Source organism: Aedes albopictus, unplaced genomic scaffold, assembly GCF_035046485.1.
Source record: "Aedes albopictus strain Foshan unplaced genomic scaffold, AalbF5 HiC_scaffold_31, whole genome shotgun sequence".
Classification (NCBI taxonomy): Eukaryota; Metazoa; Arthropoda; class Insecta; order Diptera; family Culicidae; genus Aedes; species Aedes albopictus.
Window position 1 is genome coordinate 23,158 of NW_026917101.1, and position 15,573 is coordinate 38,730.

Consider the following 15,573-nt stretch of genomic DNA (forward strand, 5'->3'; position numbering starts at 1 on the left):
ACGGACGTTATCCAGTCAAAATATCAAAATATCAGGACTCGTACATAGTTGAATTTTCGATAAAAATAATCGAAATCGACTCAGTCTGTACCCCGCGGTAAGTTTGTCTTTGTCATTACGTAAATCTATCGAACGTGGTTGTCAGAAAATTGCTGCAGTTTGTTGTTTTTACCTATCGATCCAGCCATGTGCTATGTGAACGGGCCCGAAAATGCCGTTACCTGCAGTCGGCGTTTGGACGAAAAATGTAACTGGCAATTTGGTGGACCGTCACTGCTGGCGCGGAAATGTTCAAAGGTTCGAAATAATAGTGAGGGCTATACCGGGGCTTATTATCGTAGGAAATTTTCGTGAAACTCTTTTGTGAAACGTTTTCGGTGGCCCTGAAAAGGGCCGTTTTGAAAGTGATTAATAACACAAGACCAAATTTAAGCGCGTTCTCCACGGATGCGACGAGCCAGCTGGATGTCCTTGGGCATGATAGTGACACGCTTGGCATGGATGGCACACAGGTTGGTATCTTCAAACAGACCAACCAGGTAGGCCTCGCTAGCTTCCTGCAGGGCCATGACGGCTGAGCTCTGGAAGCGCAGGTCAGTCTTGAAGTCCTGAGCGATTTCACGGACCAGACGCTGGAATGGGAGCTTGCGGATCAGCAGCTCAGTGGATTTCTGGTAACGACGGATTTCACGCAGAGCGACAGTTCCTGGCCGATAACGATGAGGCTTCTTGACTCCTCCGGTGGCAGGGGCACTCTTGCGAGCGGCCTTGGTGGCCAGCTGCTTGCGAGGGGCCTTTCCTCCGGTAGACTTACGGGCAGTCTGCTTGGTACGAGCCATCGTAGATGAAGAAAATTGTTTTCAATCCAAACGAATACGTTGAAACGAAGCGAAAGAATGAGGGTCGAATTTTTGTAGTACTCTTTTATATGCTTGGTTCATCGCAGGCAACCAATCACAAGCCATAGAAGAATAGAAAAAGCAAGCATGGCAAGAAGAAGTTACCCCTCGAGTAGGTATAAAAGCGGCAGCATCAGTTTCGTAGGGCATCAGTTTCGTTACACCCGTAGTCGAACACAGAAGTAAATATCCAAAATGACTGGCCGTGGCAAGGGAGGCAAAGGACTCGGAAAAGGAGGCGCCAAGCGTCATCGCAAGGTTTTGCGTGATAACATCCAGGGTATCACCAAGCCCGCCATCCGTCGTCTGGCTCGTCGTGGTGGAGTCAAGCGTATCTCCGGTCTCATCTACGAAGAAACTCGTGGTGTGCTGAAGGTGTTCCTGGAAAACGTCATCCGTGATGCCGTCACCTACACTGAACACGCCAAGCGCAAAACCGTTACCGCTATGGATGTCGTGTACGCCCTGAAGCGACAGGGACGCACTCTGTACGGTTTCGGAGGTTAAATCACAGGTTTCTTCTCTCAAAAAACGGCCCTTTTCAGGGCCACCGAACGTGTGTACAAAAGAGTTAAACAGTCAGTTTTCTACCGCCAAAAAGCAACAGTACCTAATATGTCGTGCCTATGGACCTCAGAACGGAAGTGATAGATTGTAATGATATAAATATGTGCATCCAATTTGTATATAGTACCTCCATTGGGAACCTCTCGATATTCTATCTTTCGTGCACCGTAGCACCGGAAAGCTGAACACGACGATAAGTAAGTAAAATTAAAATGAAACCTGGGAACCAGAAGCGCTTGCCTCCGTATCGGAATTTGGCCAGCCAAAAATGCTCCGCTTCGAGTTGGAAAAGCTCGAATTGAAAAGCTAAGCAAACACGTCCCCATACTTCCAGAGCGTCGCTTATACATGTTATGCACGTAGGCAGCTCAAATCATACTTATCAAGGCAAGGAAAACTCCAGTCTTGAAGATGACAGTTTTGTTTAATATTTCCCACATCCAATATGTATGTTTCGAAGAACTTGATTGTTAACAATGGTTGCAATGTCGCCCAACGCCAAGCGTCGGTAGAACCGGTAAACTGTATAGCAATAAATCATGGATGTATGCATCCCTACCCGGGATTTCAATGGCGTGTACCATACGTTCGTGACTGTACGCTTGGAAGTGAATGTATCCCTATCCCGGACTTCAAAGCAGCATGTCAATTATTTAGGGGCCATCCATAAAGTACGCCACGCTCGAGCTCAAGCAATGCAAAAGTACGGAGGAGGGAAAGGAGAGTTAAAATTCTCGATTACAGCGTGGCGTACAAGGTTATATGCAGAACCTGGCCTCCTAAAGTGAGGTTAAGTTTAGTGAAATCCCATTTCGTATTTTAGTGATTGAGTCGTTCCAGATAAAATTTAATGTAGGATCGGGGTAGAAAAAATCAATTTATCGATAAATTTACCAAAAAATTGACGAATCAACTGATGGGGAACTGGTATTTCCCTTTCAAACTTCCAAATTTTCACGACATAATCTCTACTTTTAATCGCCAATTGAGAGGAAACAAACCATCGTCGTTTATCAAAAACTCAAACGCAGATTTTAGTCTCGCTAAAACCACAACCAATGCTAATAAAAATTCTACTCTACTCACTATCTGGATAACAGTGCAATTATTTTCAATGACGGTTTTGTGACTTAGAGCAAGAAAACTGCGTTGTCTTGCACAGCTCGGTATCCTGCCATCCGAAATATAAGCTGCCATGTTGGCCAACAATTTTCACAGCTTGCCCACCATGCGTGCCGAAACGCAGCGGCGGTGAGTGCTCTGCGGCACTCACACGGTGAAACAAAGCCACACACAATTGAGCGTGTTATTCGTCCTCCTCCTCTTCTTGGCGTAACGTCCTCACTGGGACAAAGCCTGCTTCTCAGCTTAGTGTTCTATGAGCACTTCCACAGTTATTAACTGAGAGCTTCCTCTGCCAATGACCATTTTGCATGTGTATCGTGTGGCAGGCACGAAGATACTCTATGCCCAAGGAAGTCAAGGAAATTTCCTTTACGAAAAGATCCTGGACCGACCGGGAATCGAACCCGTCACCCTCAGCATGGTCATGCTGAATACCCGTGCATTTGCCGCCTCGGCTATATGGGCCCTTGTATACACTCCAAATCGTGTTACACGCGTTCGTTCATTCTCACTCCCCTTGGGAGAATGTCTCGCCGGTTCTCACCACGGATCGAGATTTGGCAGTTTACTAAACATGAAGCTCAAACGGGCTGAGAAAATCCATTCTCAATTTTGTGTCACGTTGTTTTACCGTGCGCAATTTCTTAGTCGTGATACACCGAGAAAAAATTCTACTCGGTCAGCTAAAACTTAACGAAAACAGAATTAGGAATAACGCAGGGACTGAGTAGAATTTTTCCTCGGTGTAGGTAGTCAGTTCAGTTCGGTGTCCGTCTAGCTGAGTGTCGCGTCTCCGTTGCGGGAGTGCCAGTTTGATTCATCGTTCAAAATTTGAACCTATAGCGGAAGACTGCCGCCGGAAGTACAGTGGTCATGCACACAGCGTGAATGTGTCCATTGTAAATAGTTTGTTTTGTTCTTGTGCCCGGGTGTTGAATCGCGTGTGTCGCGGAGTGTTGTCGCCTGTTTAACCCACCCGGCCGGCAGTGCCCTAAACTGGGATCAGCAAGCCGTTCACTATTGAGGTATGTGTAAAACTGCGAAGAACTTGTGCATCCTGTGCTTTCATTGTACCAAGGGCGCGTAGATCTAAGATTTTCAGAGGGCTGTCAGTAGGCACACTGGGTTAAACGTTTGAAATCCTCGGTCAGAATTGCAGTTCTGTCCGATGAGTGGGGAACTGGTTGGCGATCGAAAGTGAGATTGGGGTCTCCGGTTAGCCTAGGGGATAGGGTTTTCGATCGCCAACCCGGAGACGGCGGATTCAATTCCTTTTCCAGTCGGGAAATTCTGTTTATAACGTACATTTTGCTTCGATGAAAAGTTCTAACTTTCCCAGTAATGATCTCCAGATAAACGATAAAATCACCCCAAATGCGATTGCAGCTTTAGCCATGCTACCCAGAATAAGTGCACATTGAGACAAATTTTGGTGTACGTATATCGAGGGTAAAATGCACGTTATATCGAAGCGCGAAGACAGAAATGGCTGTATCGTGACAATAGGGCAGATCGATGAAGTACTAGATTTGTAGTAATGAGTTGAATTTTAGTATGGTGAGAAGGTCGATTCTCCGTTTCTGCAATGAAATGGTGTAGCAAGCGTGGGTATTATGATTCTTTGCCTAATTTGATGCTATTTGAGCAAAACTTTGGGCAACATTGTTGTTGTTTTCTCCATTTTTTGCAACATAAACAACATAGTTATTCAAAGTTTTGCTCAAACATCATCAAATTAGGCAAGGAATCATAATACCCACGCTTTTTACACTATTTCATTGCAGAAACGGAGAATTGATCTTCTCACCATACTAAAATTCAGCTCATTACTACAAATCTAGTACTACACCGAACGTGCCCCATTAGTGCTTCTCACGATTGGTGTTTGTGAATTTCATCATTTCAAGTGCAGCCTTCCAGGTGACTTGCTCTATGTCAACCGGGTAGTAACAGGAATTTCACCAACCAATCAATCTGCAGGGAAGTTGCAGTCATTTTCAATTAACCTTAACTACACCAACACGGTGCAAAGATTCGAGAGTTTCACTCTGGAAGCTCGGCGGCAGCGAAAAGGCAACACTCAATCATGCCGAGCTGACCGGCCTATTTGAGAATTGCACCTAGCAGTATTCTAGGAAACGTATGACCTGGCATTGGATGATAGGAAACCATTTCAACTTTTAACTCTTTGGTAAGATCTAAGATGGTAGTCCTGAAAAGGACTGATTTGAAAGTGGGATACTGTTTCGCAGTATGACGACTGATGGTTCCGAAAATCGCCAGATTACTTCTTGGCGGCGGTTTTCTTCGCGGCAGCTTTCTTGGCGGGGGCGGCCTTCTTCGGTTTCGGGGTCTTTGGCTTCTTTGCGGCGGTCTTGGATGGCTTGGTGGCCTTTTGTTTCGGGGCAGCGGCCTTCTTCACACCTCCGGCCTTTTTGGCGGCCTTTGCACCGGCAGCTTTGGCTTTTTTCGCTGCAGCTGGTTTCTTGGCTTTCTTCTCGCCGGCTGGCTTCTTGGCTTTCTTTTCCCCAGCTGGTTTCTTGGCAGCCTTCTTCTTCTCACCGGTAGCCTTCTTGGCTTTCTTCTCACCGGCCTTCTTGGGCTTTTTCTCGCCGGCGGCCTTCTTGGCCTCAGCCTTCAGCTTGAACGATCCGGATGCGCCAGTTCCTTTGGTTTGGACAAACTTGCCCTTCTCGACACCGTTCTTCAAGGCCTTCTTGAGGAATGGGGCCAGCTTGGCGACATCGCACTTGTAGTTGGCAGCGATGTACTTCTTGATGGCCTGCAGGGACGATCCGTTGCGCTCCTTCAGGGTTTTGATAGCAGCAACAACCATATCGTTCACTGGAGGATGGGTCGATGGCTTCTTCGGCTTGCCCTGTCCCTTAGGGGCCCTTGGCTTCTTGGCCTTGGCTGGCGAGGCAGCAGGAGCTGCGGCAGCGGCTTCGGCGGCAACTTCAGACATTGCGGTTGGTTGGTAGTAGGTACAGCGACACTGACACGTTGGTGTAAACGATTGAATGAAGGTAAATCCGACAACAGTGCGATGTTCGATAATGATGTCTGTGTTAGGGATGCAGACATGATCGTTCACTTATTGAGTGTTCGCAAAATATTGTCTAATTTTTTGGTAACATGTTTCTAAAACGCTATTTTACATTTACTGGGAGCAATAGTTGAATAACTTTTCTGTACAGTTAACAAGCACATGAGTCTAGCTAGTGGCACAACATTGCTGTTGGGGTTCCATGTCAGAAATAGCTTGGCAAAAACGTGTCCTAGCAGCACCCGTGAGTCATATGATGTGGGTTCACCCGACAAAACAGTCAATAGTTGCTATTGAAACAATGTCATCGTCCATGTCGGTAGTGAATTTCAAAAGCCCAATAGTTACTCTATTCAGCGACATCCATACCGAGCAAGTATTCGGTCCGGTAATGCCTTAGAAATGGCTCTAAAACAAAGTCCTTCCCGGTGCTAGTACGCGTTGCTGCGTGCTTGGTTTTGGGGAAACTTTGGGCAATACCGTTTTATGAAATTTTTCCGTAAATGATGCTTCAAACTAGTGCTTCGCTGTACTCCAATCGGACAACTCCGTCGGTTTACGCACATTTAGTTTATGTACAAAAGTTCTACGACCTAAACGCATGCTAACAGAAAACATCATTTCCCGCCTAGGTAGCAGTCCCAGCTGTAGTTGACCGAAGCAGACCAGTACTTTGTCCCAGTCTTTGATGCCGCAGCAATGAGCACGATTTAAAAGGGTAATATTAGATGTTATCACAGATCTAGAGTTAGTTTCACATCAGGATCTTGCGGAAACAAATTTGAATACATTATACACCTAACAGCAGCCAAAAATCACGAAAATCTGCCCAGTAGTGCGAATCTATCACAAGTCCATCGAGTTGTTAGCTTGTTTGATGTACGATCAACATTGAGAGTTATTAGAGCCGTCGTTGGAGTTCAAATTCAATCTGAATTTGAATGAATGTAGTAAGTGTTTGCACCCTTTAATTCCGGCCTAGTCGGTTCAAGTTCAGTCTGGATGTAATCGAAACTAACGAACAAAAACTGACGCACTGCATCTGTTCTCCGATGGTGCAAAAGCTATGATTTGACTGACCTAAACCACCGGACGACACAGGCTAGACATGCTCGGTCCGATGGATTCATCTCAAAGGCGTTCCGAAAATGTAGAGCTGACAAGTTTGCCTGGCCAATTCCAGGGTGAAAATGAAAACAAAAACGACGCCTACTGCAGTTGGATACTTGAAGCCAATCTTGTGTGTCGCACGCACCCGATTGTAGCAACGATTAATTATTGGTGAATTTTCAGAAACTTGAAATCAAGCAAACGCACCCCGACGTGTAATCGATAGCAGTCGTACCCACCACTCTATGCTATGCTCACTCATCTAGCTAGGTGACTAAAACTACGCTTATACGATTGTATGTAAACTCTGGTGGCAGCACCACAGTTGGTACGGTGATACTTTTCGTGAAACAACCAATCTGAGAGAAAGTCAGTAACTACAGTCAGTCAGAGCCAAAGTGGCAGTACATCATCGAGGCACGGTCGCCATATTCGGGGCCCACACTAGAGGTTAGTATGAATGTTACCATTGGGTACATCGGAAATGGCCATAAGGTCCTACAGGTTTGAGTCGTAAGTGTTGCAGTTGGTTTGGCAGGTCATTATTTCCTAGTTAACTCTTTTCGAGAATGATATAGTGGCCCTGAAAAGGGCCTTTTGGTTTGATGCGATAATTCCCGGACGGTCGTCATTTACTTGGAGCTGGTGTACTTGGTGACGGCCTTGGTTCCTTCGGAAACGGCGTGCTTGGCCAACTCTCCTGGGAGCAGAAGACGGACGGCGGTTTGGATTTCGCGAGAGGTAATGGTCGAGCGCTTGTTGTAGTGAGCCAGACGAGAGGCTTCGGCGGCAATGCGTTCGAAGATGTCGTTGACGAAGCTGTTCATGATGCTCATAGCCTTCGACGAGACGCCAGTGTCCGGGTGGACTTGCTTCAACACCTTGTAGATGTAGATAGCGTAGCTCTCCTTCCTGCGCTGCTTCTTCTTCTTCTTGTCGCCCTTGACAATGTTCTTCTGGGCCTTGCCGGATTTCTTGGCGGCCTTTCCGCTGGTTTTCGGTGCCATCGTGCTACGGTGAGGTTGTTTTCGATCCAAAAGGAAACAGAAACTGATGCCCACCGAGCCAATCGGTTCTCTTTTATACCCGTAGAATAGCAAGCGATGTTCCGCCCCTTTGGTTTGTTTGTCATTTTATTCGTTTCGCTTTTCCCTCCCTAGTGTTGGTGTAGCGCAGTGCTATGCGGGTATAAAATAGCCTGCCGATCCGTTGGTTCGCCATCAGTACAGCTTACGTACGCTTTGTGAACGTTTCTTCGTTAGTAAAACTCGAATCTATCTCACGATGTCTGGCCGCGGCAAAGGAGGCAAAGTTAAGGGAAAGGCAAAGTCCCGTTCCAACCGTGCTGGACTGCAGTTCCCAGTCGGCCGTATCCACCGTCTGCTCAGGAAGGGCAACTATGCCGAGCGTGTCGGCGCTGGTGCCCCAGTGTACTTGGCTGCCGTGATGGAATATCTGGCTGCTGAAGTCCTCGAGTTGGCAGGAAACGCTGCTCGTGACAACAAGAAGACCAGAATCATTCCCCGTCATCTGCAGTTGGCCATCCGCAACGACGAAGAATTGAACAAACTGCTGTCTGGCGTTACCATCGCCCAGGGTGGTGTCTTGCCAAACATCCAGGCTGTTCTGTTGCCCAAGAAGACCGAAAAGAAGGCATAAATCTCTTCCCGCTCGATCGAAGACCGTGTGCATCAAACCAAAAACCGTCCTTTTCAGGACGACAATATTCATTTTCCTGATAGAGAGTTGTTTTGGAATGATTTGTTCGCTGCAAAACTACCTACCTTGCAGTGCTCTGAATGTGCGAATGCTTTGGAAATGGTACGATTTTTATTTCAGGAACCTGCAGAAGCAGTACATCCCGAGGAAGATCCGAAAAAAAAAAAATAAAGTCAATGTTTTGTGATGGTTTTTAAATTTCGTTCACTGCTATTCGGTTTAGTTTTTCATCGTTGTGGAAAGAAGTAAAAAATCTGATTGATTGAAACACTCATCTGAAAATGATGGATTTATTAGCGATTGAAACCTAACCACCCTTCGTTATATGCTTAATTTTCGATTTTCGAAATTCTATCCCCCATATCTTGCTGACGGACGTTATCCAGTCAAAATATCAAAATATCAGGACTCGTACATAGTTGAATTTTCGATAAAAATAATCGAAATCGACTCAGTCTGTACCCCGCGGTAAGTTTGTCTTTGTCATTACGTAAATCTATCGAACGTGGTTGTCAGAAAATTGCTGCAGTTTGTTGTTTTTACCTATCGATCCAGCCATGTGCTATGTGAACGGGCCCGAAAATGCCGTTACCTGCAGTCGGCGTTTGGACGAAAAATGTAACTGGCAATTTGGTGGACCGTCACTGCTGGCGCGGAAATGTTCAAAGGTTCGAAATAATAGTGAGGGCTATACCGGGGCTTATTATCGTAGGAAATTTTCGTGAAACTCTTTTGTGAAACGTTTTCGGTGGCCCTGAAAAGGGCCGTTTTGAAAGTGATTAATAACACAAGACCAAATTTAAGCGCGTTCTCCACGGATGCGACGAGCCAGCTGGATGTCCTTGGGCATGATAGTGACACGCTTGGCATGGATGGCACACAGGTTGGTATCTTCAAACAGACCAACCAGGTAGGCCTCGCTAGCTTCCTGCAGGGCCATGACGGCTGAGCTCTGGAAGCGCAGGTCAGTCTTGAAGTCCTGAGCGATTTCACGGACCAGACGCTGGAATGGGAGCTTGCGGATCAGCAGCTCAGTGGATTTCTGGTAACGACGGATTTCACGCAGAGCGACAGTTCCTGGCCGATAACGATGAGGCTTCTTGACTCCTCCGGTGGCAGGGGCACTCTTGCGAGCGGCCTTGGTGGCCAGCTGCTTGCGAGGGGCCTTTCCTCCGGTAGACTTACGGGCAGTCTGCTTGGTACGAGCCATCGTAGATGAAGAAAATTGTTTTCAATCCAAACGAATACGTTGAAACGAAGCGAAAGAATGAGGGTCGAATTTTTGTAGTACTCTTTTATATGCTTGGTTCATCGCAGGCAACCAATCACAAGCCATAGAAGAATAGAAAAAGCAAGCATGGCAAGAAGAAGTTACCCCTCGAGTAGGTATAAAAGCGGCAGCATCAGTTTCGTAGGGCATCAGTTTCGTTACACCCGTAGTCGAACACAGAAGTAAATATCCAAAATGACTGGCCGTGGCAAGGGAGGCAAAGGACTCGGAAAAGGAGGCGCCAAGCGTCATCGCAAGGTTTTGCGTGATAACATCCAGGGTATCACCAAGCCCGCCATCCGTCGTCTGGCTCGTCGTGGTGGAGTCAAGCGTATCTCCGGTCTCATCTACGAAGAAACTCGTGGTGTGCTGAAGGTGTTCCTGGAAAACGTCATCCGTGATGCCGTCACCTACACTGAACACGCCAAGCGCAAAACCGTTACCGCTATGGATGTCGTGTACGCCCTGAAGCGACAGGGACGCACTCTGTACGGTTTCGGAGGTTAAATCACAGGTTTCTTCTCTCAAAAAACGGCCCTTTTCAGGGCCACCGAACGTGTGTACAAAAGAGTTAAACAGTCAGTTTTCTACCGCCAAAAAGCAACAGTACCTAATATGTCGTGCCTATGGACCTCAGAACGGAAGTGATAGATTGTAATGATATAAATATGTGCATCCAATTTGTATATAGTACCTCCATTGGGAACCTCTCGATATTCTATCTTTCGTGCACCGTAGCACCGGAAAGCTGAACACGACGATAAGTAAGTAAAATTAAAATGAAACCTGGGAACCAGAAGCGCTTGCCTCCGTATCGGAATTTGGCCAGCCAAAAATGCTCCGCTTCGAGTTGGAAAAGCTCGAATTGAAAAGCTAAGCAAACACGTCCCCATACTTCCAGAGCGTCGCTTATACATGTTATGCACGTAGGCAGCTCAAATCATACTTATCAAGGCAAGGAAAACTCCAGTCTTGAAGATGACAGTTTTGTTTAATATTTCCCACATCCAATATGTATGTTTCGAAGAACTTGATTGTTAACAATGGTTGCAATGTCGCCCAACGCCAAGCGTCGGTAGAACCGGTAAACTGTATAGCAATAAATCATGGATGTATGCATCCCTACCCGGGATTTCAATGGCGTGTACCATACGTTCGTGACTGTACGCTTGGAAGTGAATGTATCCCTATCCCGGACTTCAAAGCAGCATGTCAATTATTTAGGGGCCATCCATAAAGTACGCCACGCTCGAGCTCAAGCAATGCAAAAGTACGGAGGAGGGAAAGGAGAGTTAAAATTCTCGATTACAGCGTGGCGTACAAGGTTATATGCAGAACCTGGCCTCCTAAAGTGAGGTTAAGTTTAGTGAAATCCCATTTCGTATTTTAGTGATTGAGTCGTTCCAGATAAAATTTAATGTAGGATCGGGGTAGAAAAAATCAATTTATCGATAAATTTACCAAAAAATTGACGAATCAACTGATGGGGAACTGGTATTTCCCTTTCAAACTTCCAAATTTTCACGACATAATCTCTACTTTTAATCGCCAATTGAGAGGAAACAAACCATCGTCGTTTATCAAAAACTCAAACGCAGATTTTAGTCTCGCTAAAACCACAACCAATGCTAATAAAAATTCTACTCTACTCACTATCTGGATAACAGTGCAATTATTTTCAATGACGGTTTTGTGACTTAGAGCAAGAAAACTGCGTTGTCTTGCACAGCTCGGTATCCTGCCATCCGAAATATAAGCTGCCATGTTGGCCAACAATTTTCACAGCTTGCCCACCATGCGTGCCGAAACGCAGCGGCGGTGAGTGCTCTGCGGCACTCACACGGTGAAACAAAGCCACACACAATTGAGCGTGTTATTCGTCCTCCTCCTCTTCTTGGCGTAACGTCCTCACTGGGACAAAGCCTGCTTCTCAGCTTAGTGTTCTATGAGCACTTCCACAGTTATTAACTGAGAGCTTCCTCTGCCAATGACCATTTTGCATGTGTATCGTGTGGCAGGCACGAAGATACTCTATGCCCAAGGAAGTCAAGGAAATTTCCTTTACGAAAAGATCCTGGACCGACCGGGAATCGAACCCGTCACCCTCAGCATGGTCATGCTGAATACCCGTGCATTTGCCGCCTCGGCTATATGGGCCCTTGTATACACTCCAAATCGTGTTACACGCGTTCGTTCATTCTCACTCCCCTTGGGAGAATGTCTCGCCGGTTCTCACCACGGATCGAGATTTGGCAGTTTACTAAACATGAAGCTCAAACGGGCTGAGAAAATCCATTCTCAATTTTGTGTCACGTTGTTTTACCGTGCGCAATTTCTTAGTCGTGATACACCGAGAAAAAATTCTACTCGGTCAGCTAAAACTTAACGAAAACAGAATTAGGAATAACGCAGGGACTGAGTAGAATTTTTCCTCGGTGTAGGTAGTCAGTTCAGTTCGGTGTCCGTCTAGCTGAGTGTCGCGTCTCCGTTGCGGGAGTGCCAGTTTGATTCATCGTTCAAAATTTGAACCTATAGCGGAAGACTGCCGCCGGAAGTACAGTGGTCATGCACACAGCGTGAATGTGTCCATTGTAAATAGTTTGTTTTGTTCTTGTGCCCGGGTGTTGAATCGCGTGTGTCGCGGAGTGTTGTCGCCTGTTTAACCCACCCGGCCGGCAGTGCCCTAAACTGGGATCAGCAAGCCGTTCACTATTGAGGTATGTGTAAAACTGCGAAGAACTTGTGCATCCTGTGCTTTCATTGTACCAAGGGCGCGTAGATCTAAGATTTTCAGAGGGCTGTCAGTAGGCACACTGGGTTAAACGTTTGAAATCCTCGGTCAGAATTGCAGTTCTGTCCGATGAGTGGGGAACTGGTTGGCGATCGAAAGTGAGATTGGGGTCTCCGGTTAGCCTAGGGGATAGGGTTTTCGATCGCCAACCCGGAGACGGCGGATTCAATTCCTTTTCCAGTCGGGAAATTCTGTTTATAACGTACATTTTGCTTCGATGAAAAGTTCTAACTTTCCCAGTAATGATCTCCAGATAAACGATAAAATCACCCCAAATGCGATTGCAGCTTTAGCCATGCTACCCAGAATAAGTGCACATTGAGACAAATTTTGGTGTACGTATATCGAGGGTAAAATGCACGTTATATCGAAGCGCGAAGACAGAAATGGCTGTATCGTGACAATTAGTGCTTCTCACGATTGGTGTTTGTGAATTTCATCATTTCAAGTGCAGCCTTCCAGGTGACTTGCTCTATGTCAACCGGGTAGTAACAGGAATTTCACCAACCAATCAATCTGCAGGGAAGTTGCAGTCATTTTCAATTAACCTTAACTACACCAACACGGTGCAAAGATTCGAGAGTTTCACTCTGGAAGCTCGGCGGCAGCGAAAAGGCAACACTCAATCATGCCGAGCTGACCGGCCTATTTGAGAATTGCACCTAGCAGTATTCTAGGAAACGTATGACCTGGCATTGGATGATAGGAAACCATTTCAACTTTTAACTCTTTGGTAAGATCTAAGATGGTAGTCCTGAAAAGGACTGATTTGAAAGTGGGATACTGTTTCGCAGTATGACGACTGATGGTTCCGAAAATCGCCAGATTACTTCTTGGCGGCGGTTTTCTTCGCGGCAGCTTTCTTGGCGGGGGCGGCCTTCTTCGGTTTCGGGGTCTTTGGCTTCTTTGCGGCGGTCTTGGATGGCTTGGTGGCCTTTTGTTTCGGGGCAGCGGCCTTCTTCACACCTCCGGCCTTTTTGGCGGCCTTTGCACCGGCAGCTTTGGCTTTTTTCGCTGCAGCTGGTTTCTTGGCTTTCTTCTCGCCGGCTGGCTTCTTGGCTTTCTTTTCCCCAGCTGGTTTCTTGGCAGCCTTCTTCTTCTCACCGGTAGCCTTCTTGGCTTTCTTCTCACCGGCCTTCTTGGGCTTTTTCTCGCCGGCGGCCTTCTTGGCCTCAGCCTTCAGCTTGAACGATCCGGATGCGCCAGTTCCTTTGGTTTGGACAAACTTGCCCTTCTCGACACCGTTCTTCAAGGCCTTCTTGAGGAATGGGGCCAGCTTGGCGACATCGCACTTGTAGTTGGCAGCGATGTACTTCTTGATGGCCTGCAGGGACGATCCGTTGCGCTCCTTCAGGGTTTTGATAGCAGCAACAACCATATCGTTCACTGGAGGATGGGTCGATGGCTTCTTCGGCTTGCCCTGTCCCTTAGGGGCCCTTGGCTTCTTGGCCTTGGCTGGCGAGGCAGCAGGAGCTGCGGCAGCGGCTTCGGCGGCAACTTCAGACATTGCGGTTGGTTGGTAGTAGGTACAGCGACACTGACACGTTGGTGTAAACGATTGAATGAAGGTAAATCCGACAACAGTGCGATGTTCGATAATGATGTCTGTGTTAGGGATGCAGACATGATCGTTCACTTATTGAGTGTTCGCAAAATATTGTCTAATTTTTTGGTAACATGTTTCTAAAACGCTATTTTACATTTACTGGGAGCAATAGTTGAATAACTTTTCTGTACAGTTAACAAGCACATGAGTCTAGCTAGTGGCACAACATTGCTGTTGGGGTTCCATGTCAGAAATAGCTTGGCAAAAACGTGTCCTAGCAGCACCCGTGAGTCATATGATGTGGGTTCACCCGACAAAACAGTCAATAGTTGCTATTGAAACAATGTCATCGTCCATGTCGGTAGTGAATTTCAAAAGCCCAATAGTTACTCTATTCAGCGACATCCATACCGAGCAAGTATTCGGTCCGGTAATGCCTTAGAAATGGCTCTAAAACAAAGTCCTTCCCGGTGCTAGTACGCGTTGCTGCGTGCTTGGTTTTGGGGAAACTTTGGGCAATACCGTTTTATGAAATTTTTCCGTAAATGATGCTTCAAACTAGTGCTTCGCTGTACTCCAATCGGACAACTCCGTCGGTTTACGCACATTTAGTTTATGTACAAAAGTTCTACGACCTAAACGCATGCTAACAGAAAACATCATTTCCCGCCTAGGTAGCAGTCCCAGCTGTAGTTGACCGAAGCAGACCAGTACTTTGTCCCAGTCTTTGATGCCGCAGCAATGAGCACGATTTAAAAGGGTAATATTAGATGTTATCACAGATCTAGAGTTAGTTTCACATCAGGATCTTGCGGAAACAAATTTGAATACATTATACACCTAACAGCAGCCAAAAATCACGAAAATCTGCCCAGTAGTGCGAATCTATCACAAGTCCATCGAGTTGTTAGCTTGTTTGATGTACGATCAACATTGAGAGTTATTAGAGCCGTCGTTGGAGTTCAAATTCAATCTGAATTTGAATGAATGTAGTAAGTGTTTGCACCCTTTAATTCCGGCCTAGTCGGTTCAAGTTCAGTCTGGATGTAATCGAAACTAACGAACAAAAACTGACGCACTGCATCTGTTCTCCGATGGTGCAAAAGCTATGATTTGACTGACCTAAACCACCGGACGACACAGGCTAGACATGCTCGGTCCGATGGATTCATCTCAAAGGCGTTCCGAAAATGTAGAGCTGACAAGTTTGCCTGGCCAATTCCAGGGTGAAAATGAAAACAAAAACGACGCCTACTGCAGTTGGATACTTGAAGCCAATCTTGTGTGTCGCACGCACCCGATTGTAGCAACGATTAATTATTGGTGAATTTTCAGAAACTTGAAATCAAGCAAACGCACCCCGACGTGTAATCGATAGCAGTCGTACCCACCACTCTATGCTATGCTCACTCATCTAGCTAGGTGACTAAAACTACGCTTATACGATTGTATGTAAACTCTGGTGGCAGCACCACAGTTGGTACGGTGATACTTTTCGTG

At 46.4% G+C, this 15,573-nt stretch overlaps 6 protein-coding genes across 6 annotated transcripts; 3 read left to right on the top strand and 3 right to left on the bottom strand.

The window, feature by feature from the left end:
- Positions 1-1,038: 1,038 nt before the first annotated feature.
- On the top strand, positions 1,039-1,416 carry LOC134284585 (histone H4). The gene has a single exon (XM_062843568.1). It carries the CDS (start codon positions 1,095-1,097, stop codon positions 1,404-1,406), a length of 312 nt encoding a protein of 103 aa, XP_062699552.1. The 5' UTR covers positions 1,039-1,094; the 3' UTR covers positions 1,407-1,416.
- Positions 1,417-4,791: 3,375 nt separating this feature from the next.
- On the bottom strand, positions 4,792-5,617 carry LOC134284561 (histone H1-like). Its single transcript, XM_062843545.1, has one exon. The coding sequence runs from the start codon at positions 5,554-5,556 to the stop codon at positions 4,876-4,878; it is 681 nt and encodes a 226-aa protein (XP_062699529.1). The 5' UTR covers positions 5,557-5,617; the 3' UTR covers positions 4,792-4,875.
- Positions 5,618-7,353: 1,736 nt separating this feature from the next.
- LOC134284567 (histone H2B) lies at positions 7,354-7,806 on the bottom strand. Its single transcript, XM_062843549.1, has one exon. It carries the CDS (start codon positions 7,752-7,754, stop codon positions 7,380-7,382), a length of 375 nt encoding a protein of 124 aa, XP_062699533.1. The 5' UTR covers positions 7,755-7,806; the 3' UTR covers positions 7,354-7,379.
- A 143-nt stretch (positions 7,807-7,949) lies between these two features.
- Positions 7,950-8,432, top strand: LOC134284574 (histone H2A). The gene has a single exon (XM_062843557.1). It carries the CDS (start codon positions 8,032-8,034, stop codon positions 8,404-8,406), a length of 375 nt encoding a protein of 124 aa, XP_062699541.1. The 5' UTR covers positions 7,950-8,031; the 3' UTR covers positions 8,407-8,432.
- A 1,443-nt stretch (positions 8,433-9,875) lies between these two features.
- On the top strand, positions 9,876-10,253 carry LOC134284586 (histone H4). Its single transcript, XM_062843569.1, has one exon. It carries the CDS (start codon positions 9,932-9,934, stop codon positions 10,241-10,243), a length of 312 nt encoding a protein of 103 aa, XP_062699553.1. The 5' UTR covers positions 9,876-9,931; the 3' UTR covers positions 10,244-10,253.
- Positions 10,254-13,269: 3,016 nt separating this feature from the next.
- Positions 13,270-14,095, bottom strand: LOC134284560 (histone H1-like). The gene has a single exon (XM_062843544.1). It carries the CDS (start codon positions 14,032-14,034, stop codon positions 13,354-13,356), a length of 681 nt encoding a protein of 226 aa, XP_062699528.1. The 5' UTR covers positions 14,035-14,095; the 3' UTR covers positions 13,270-13,353.
- Between the last annotated feature and the right edge of the window lie 1,478 nt (positions 14,096-15,573).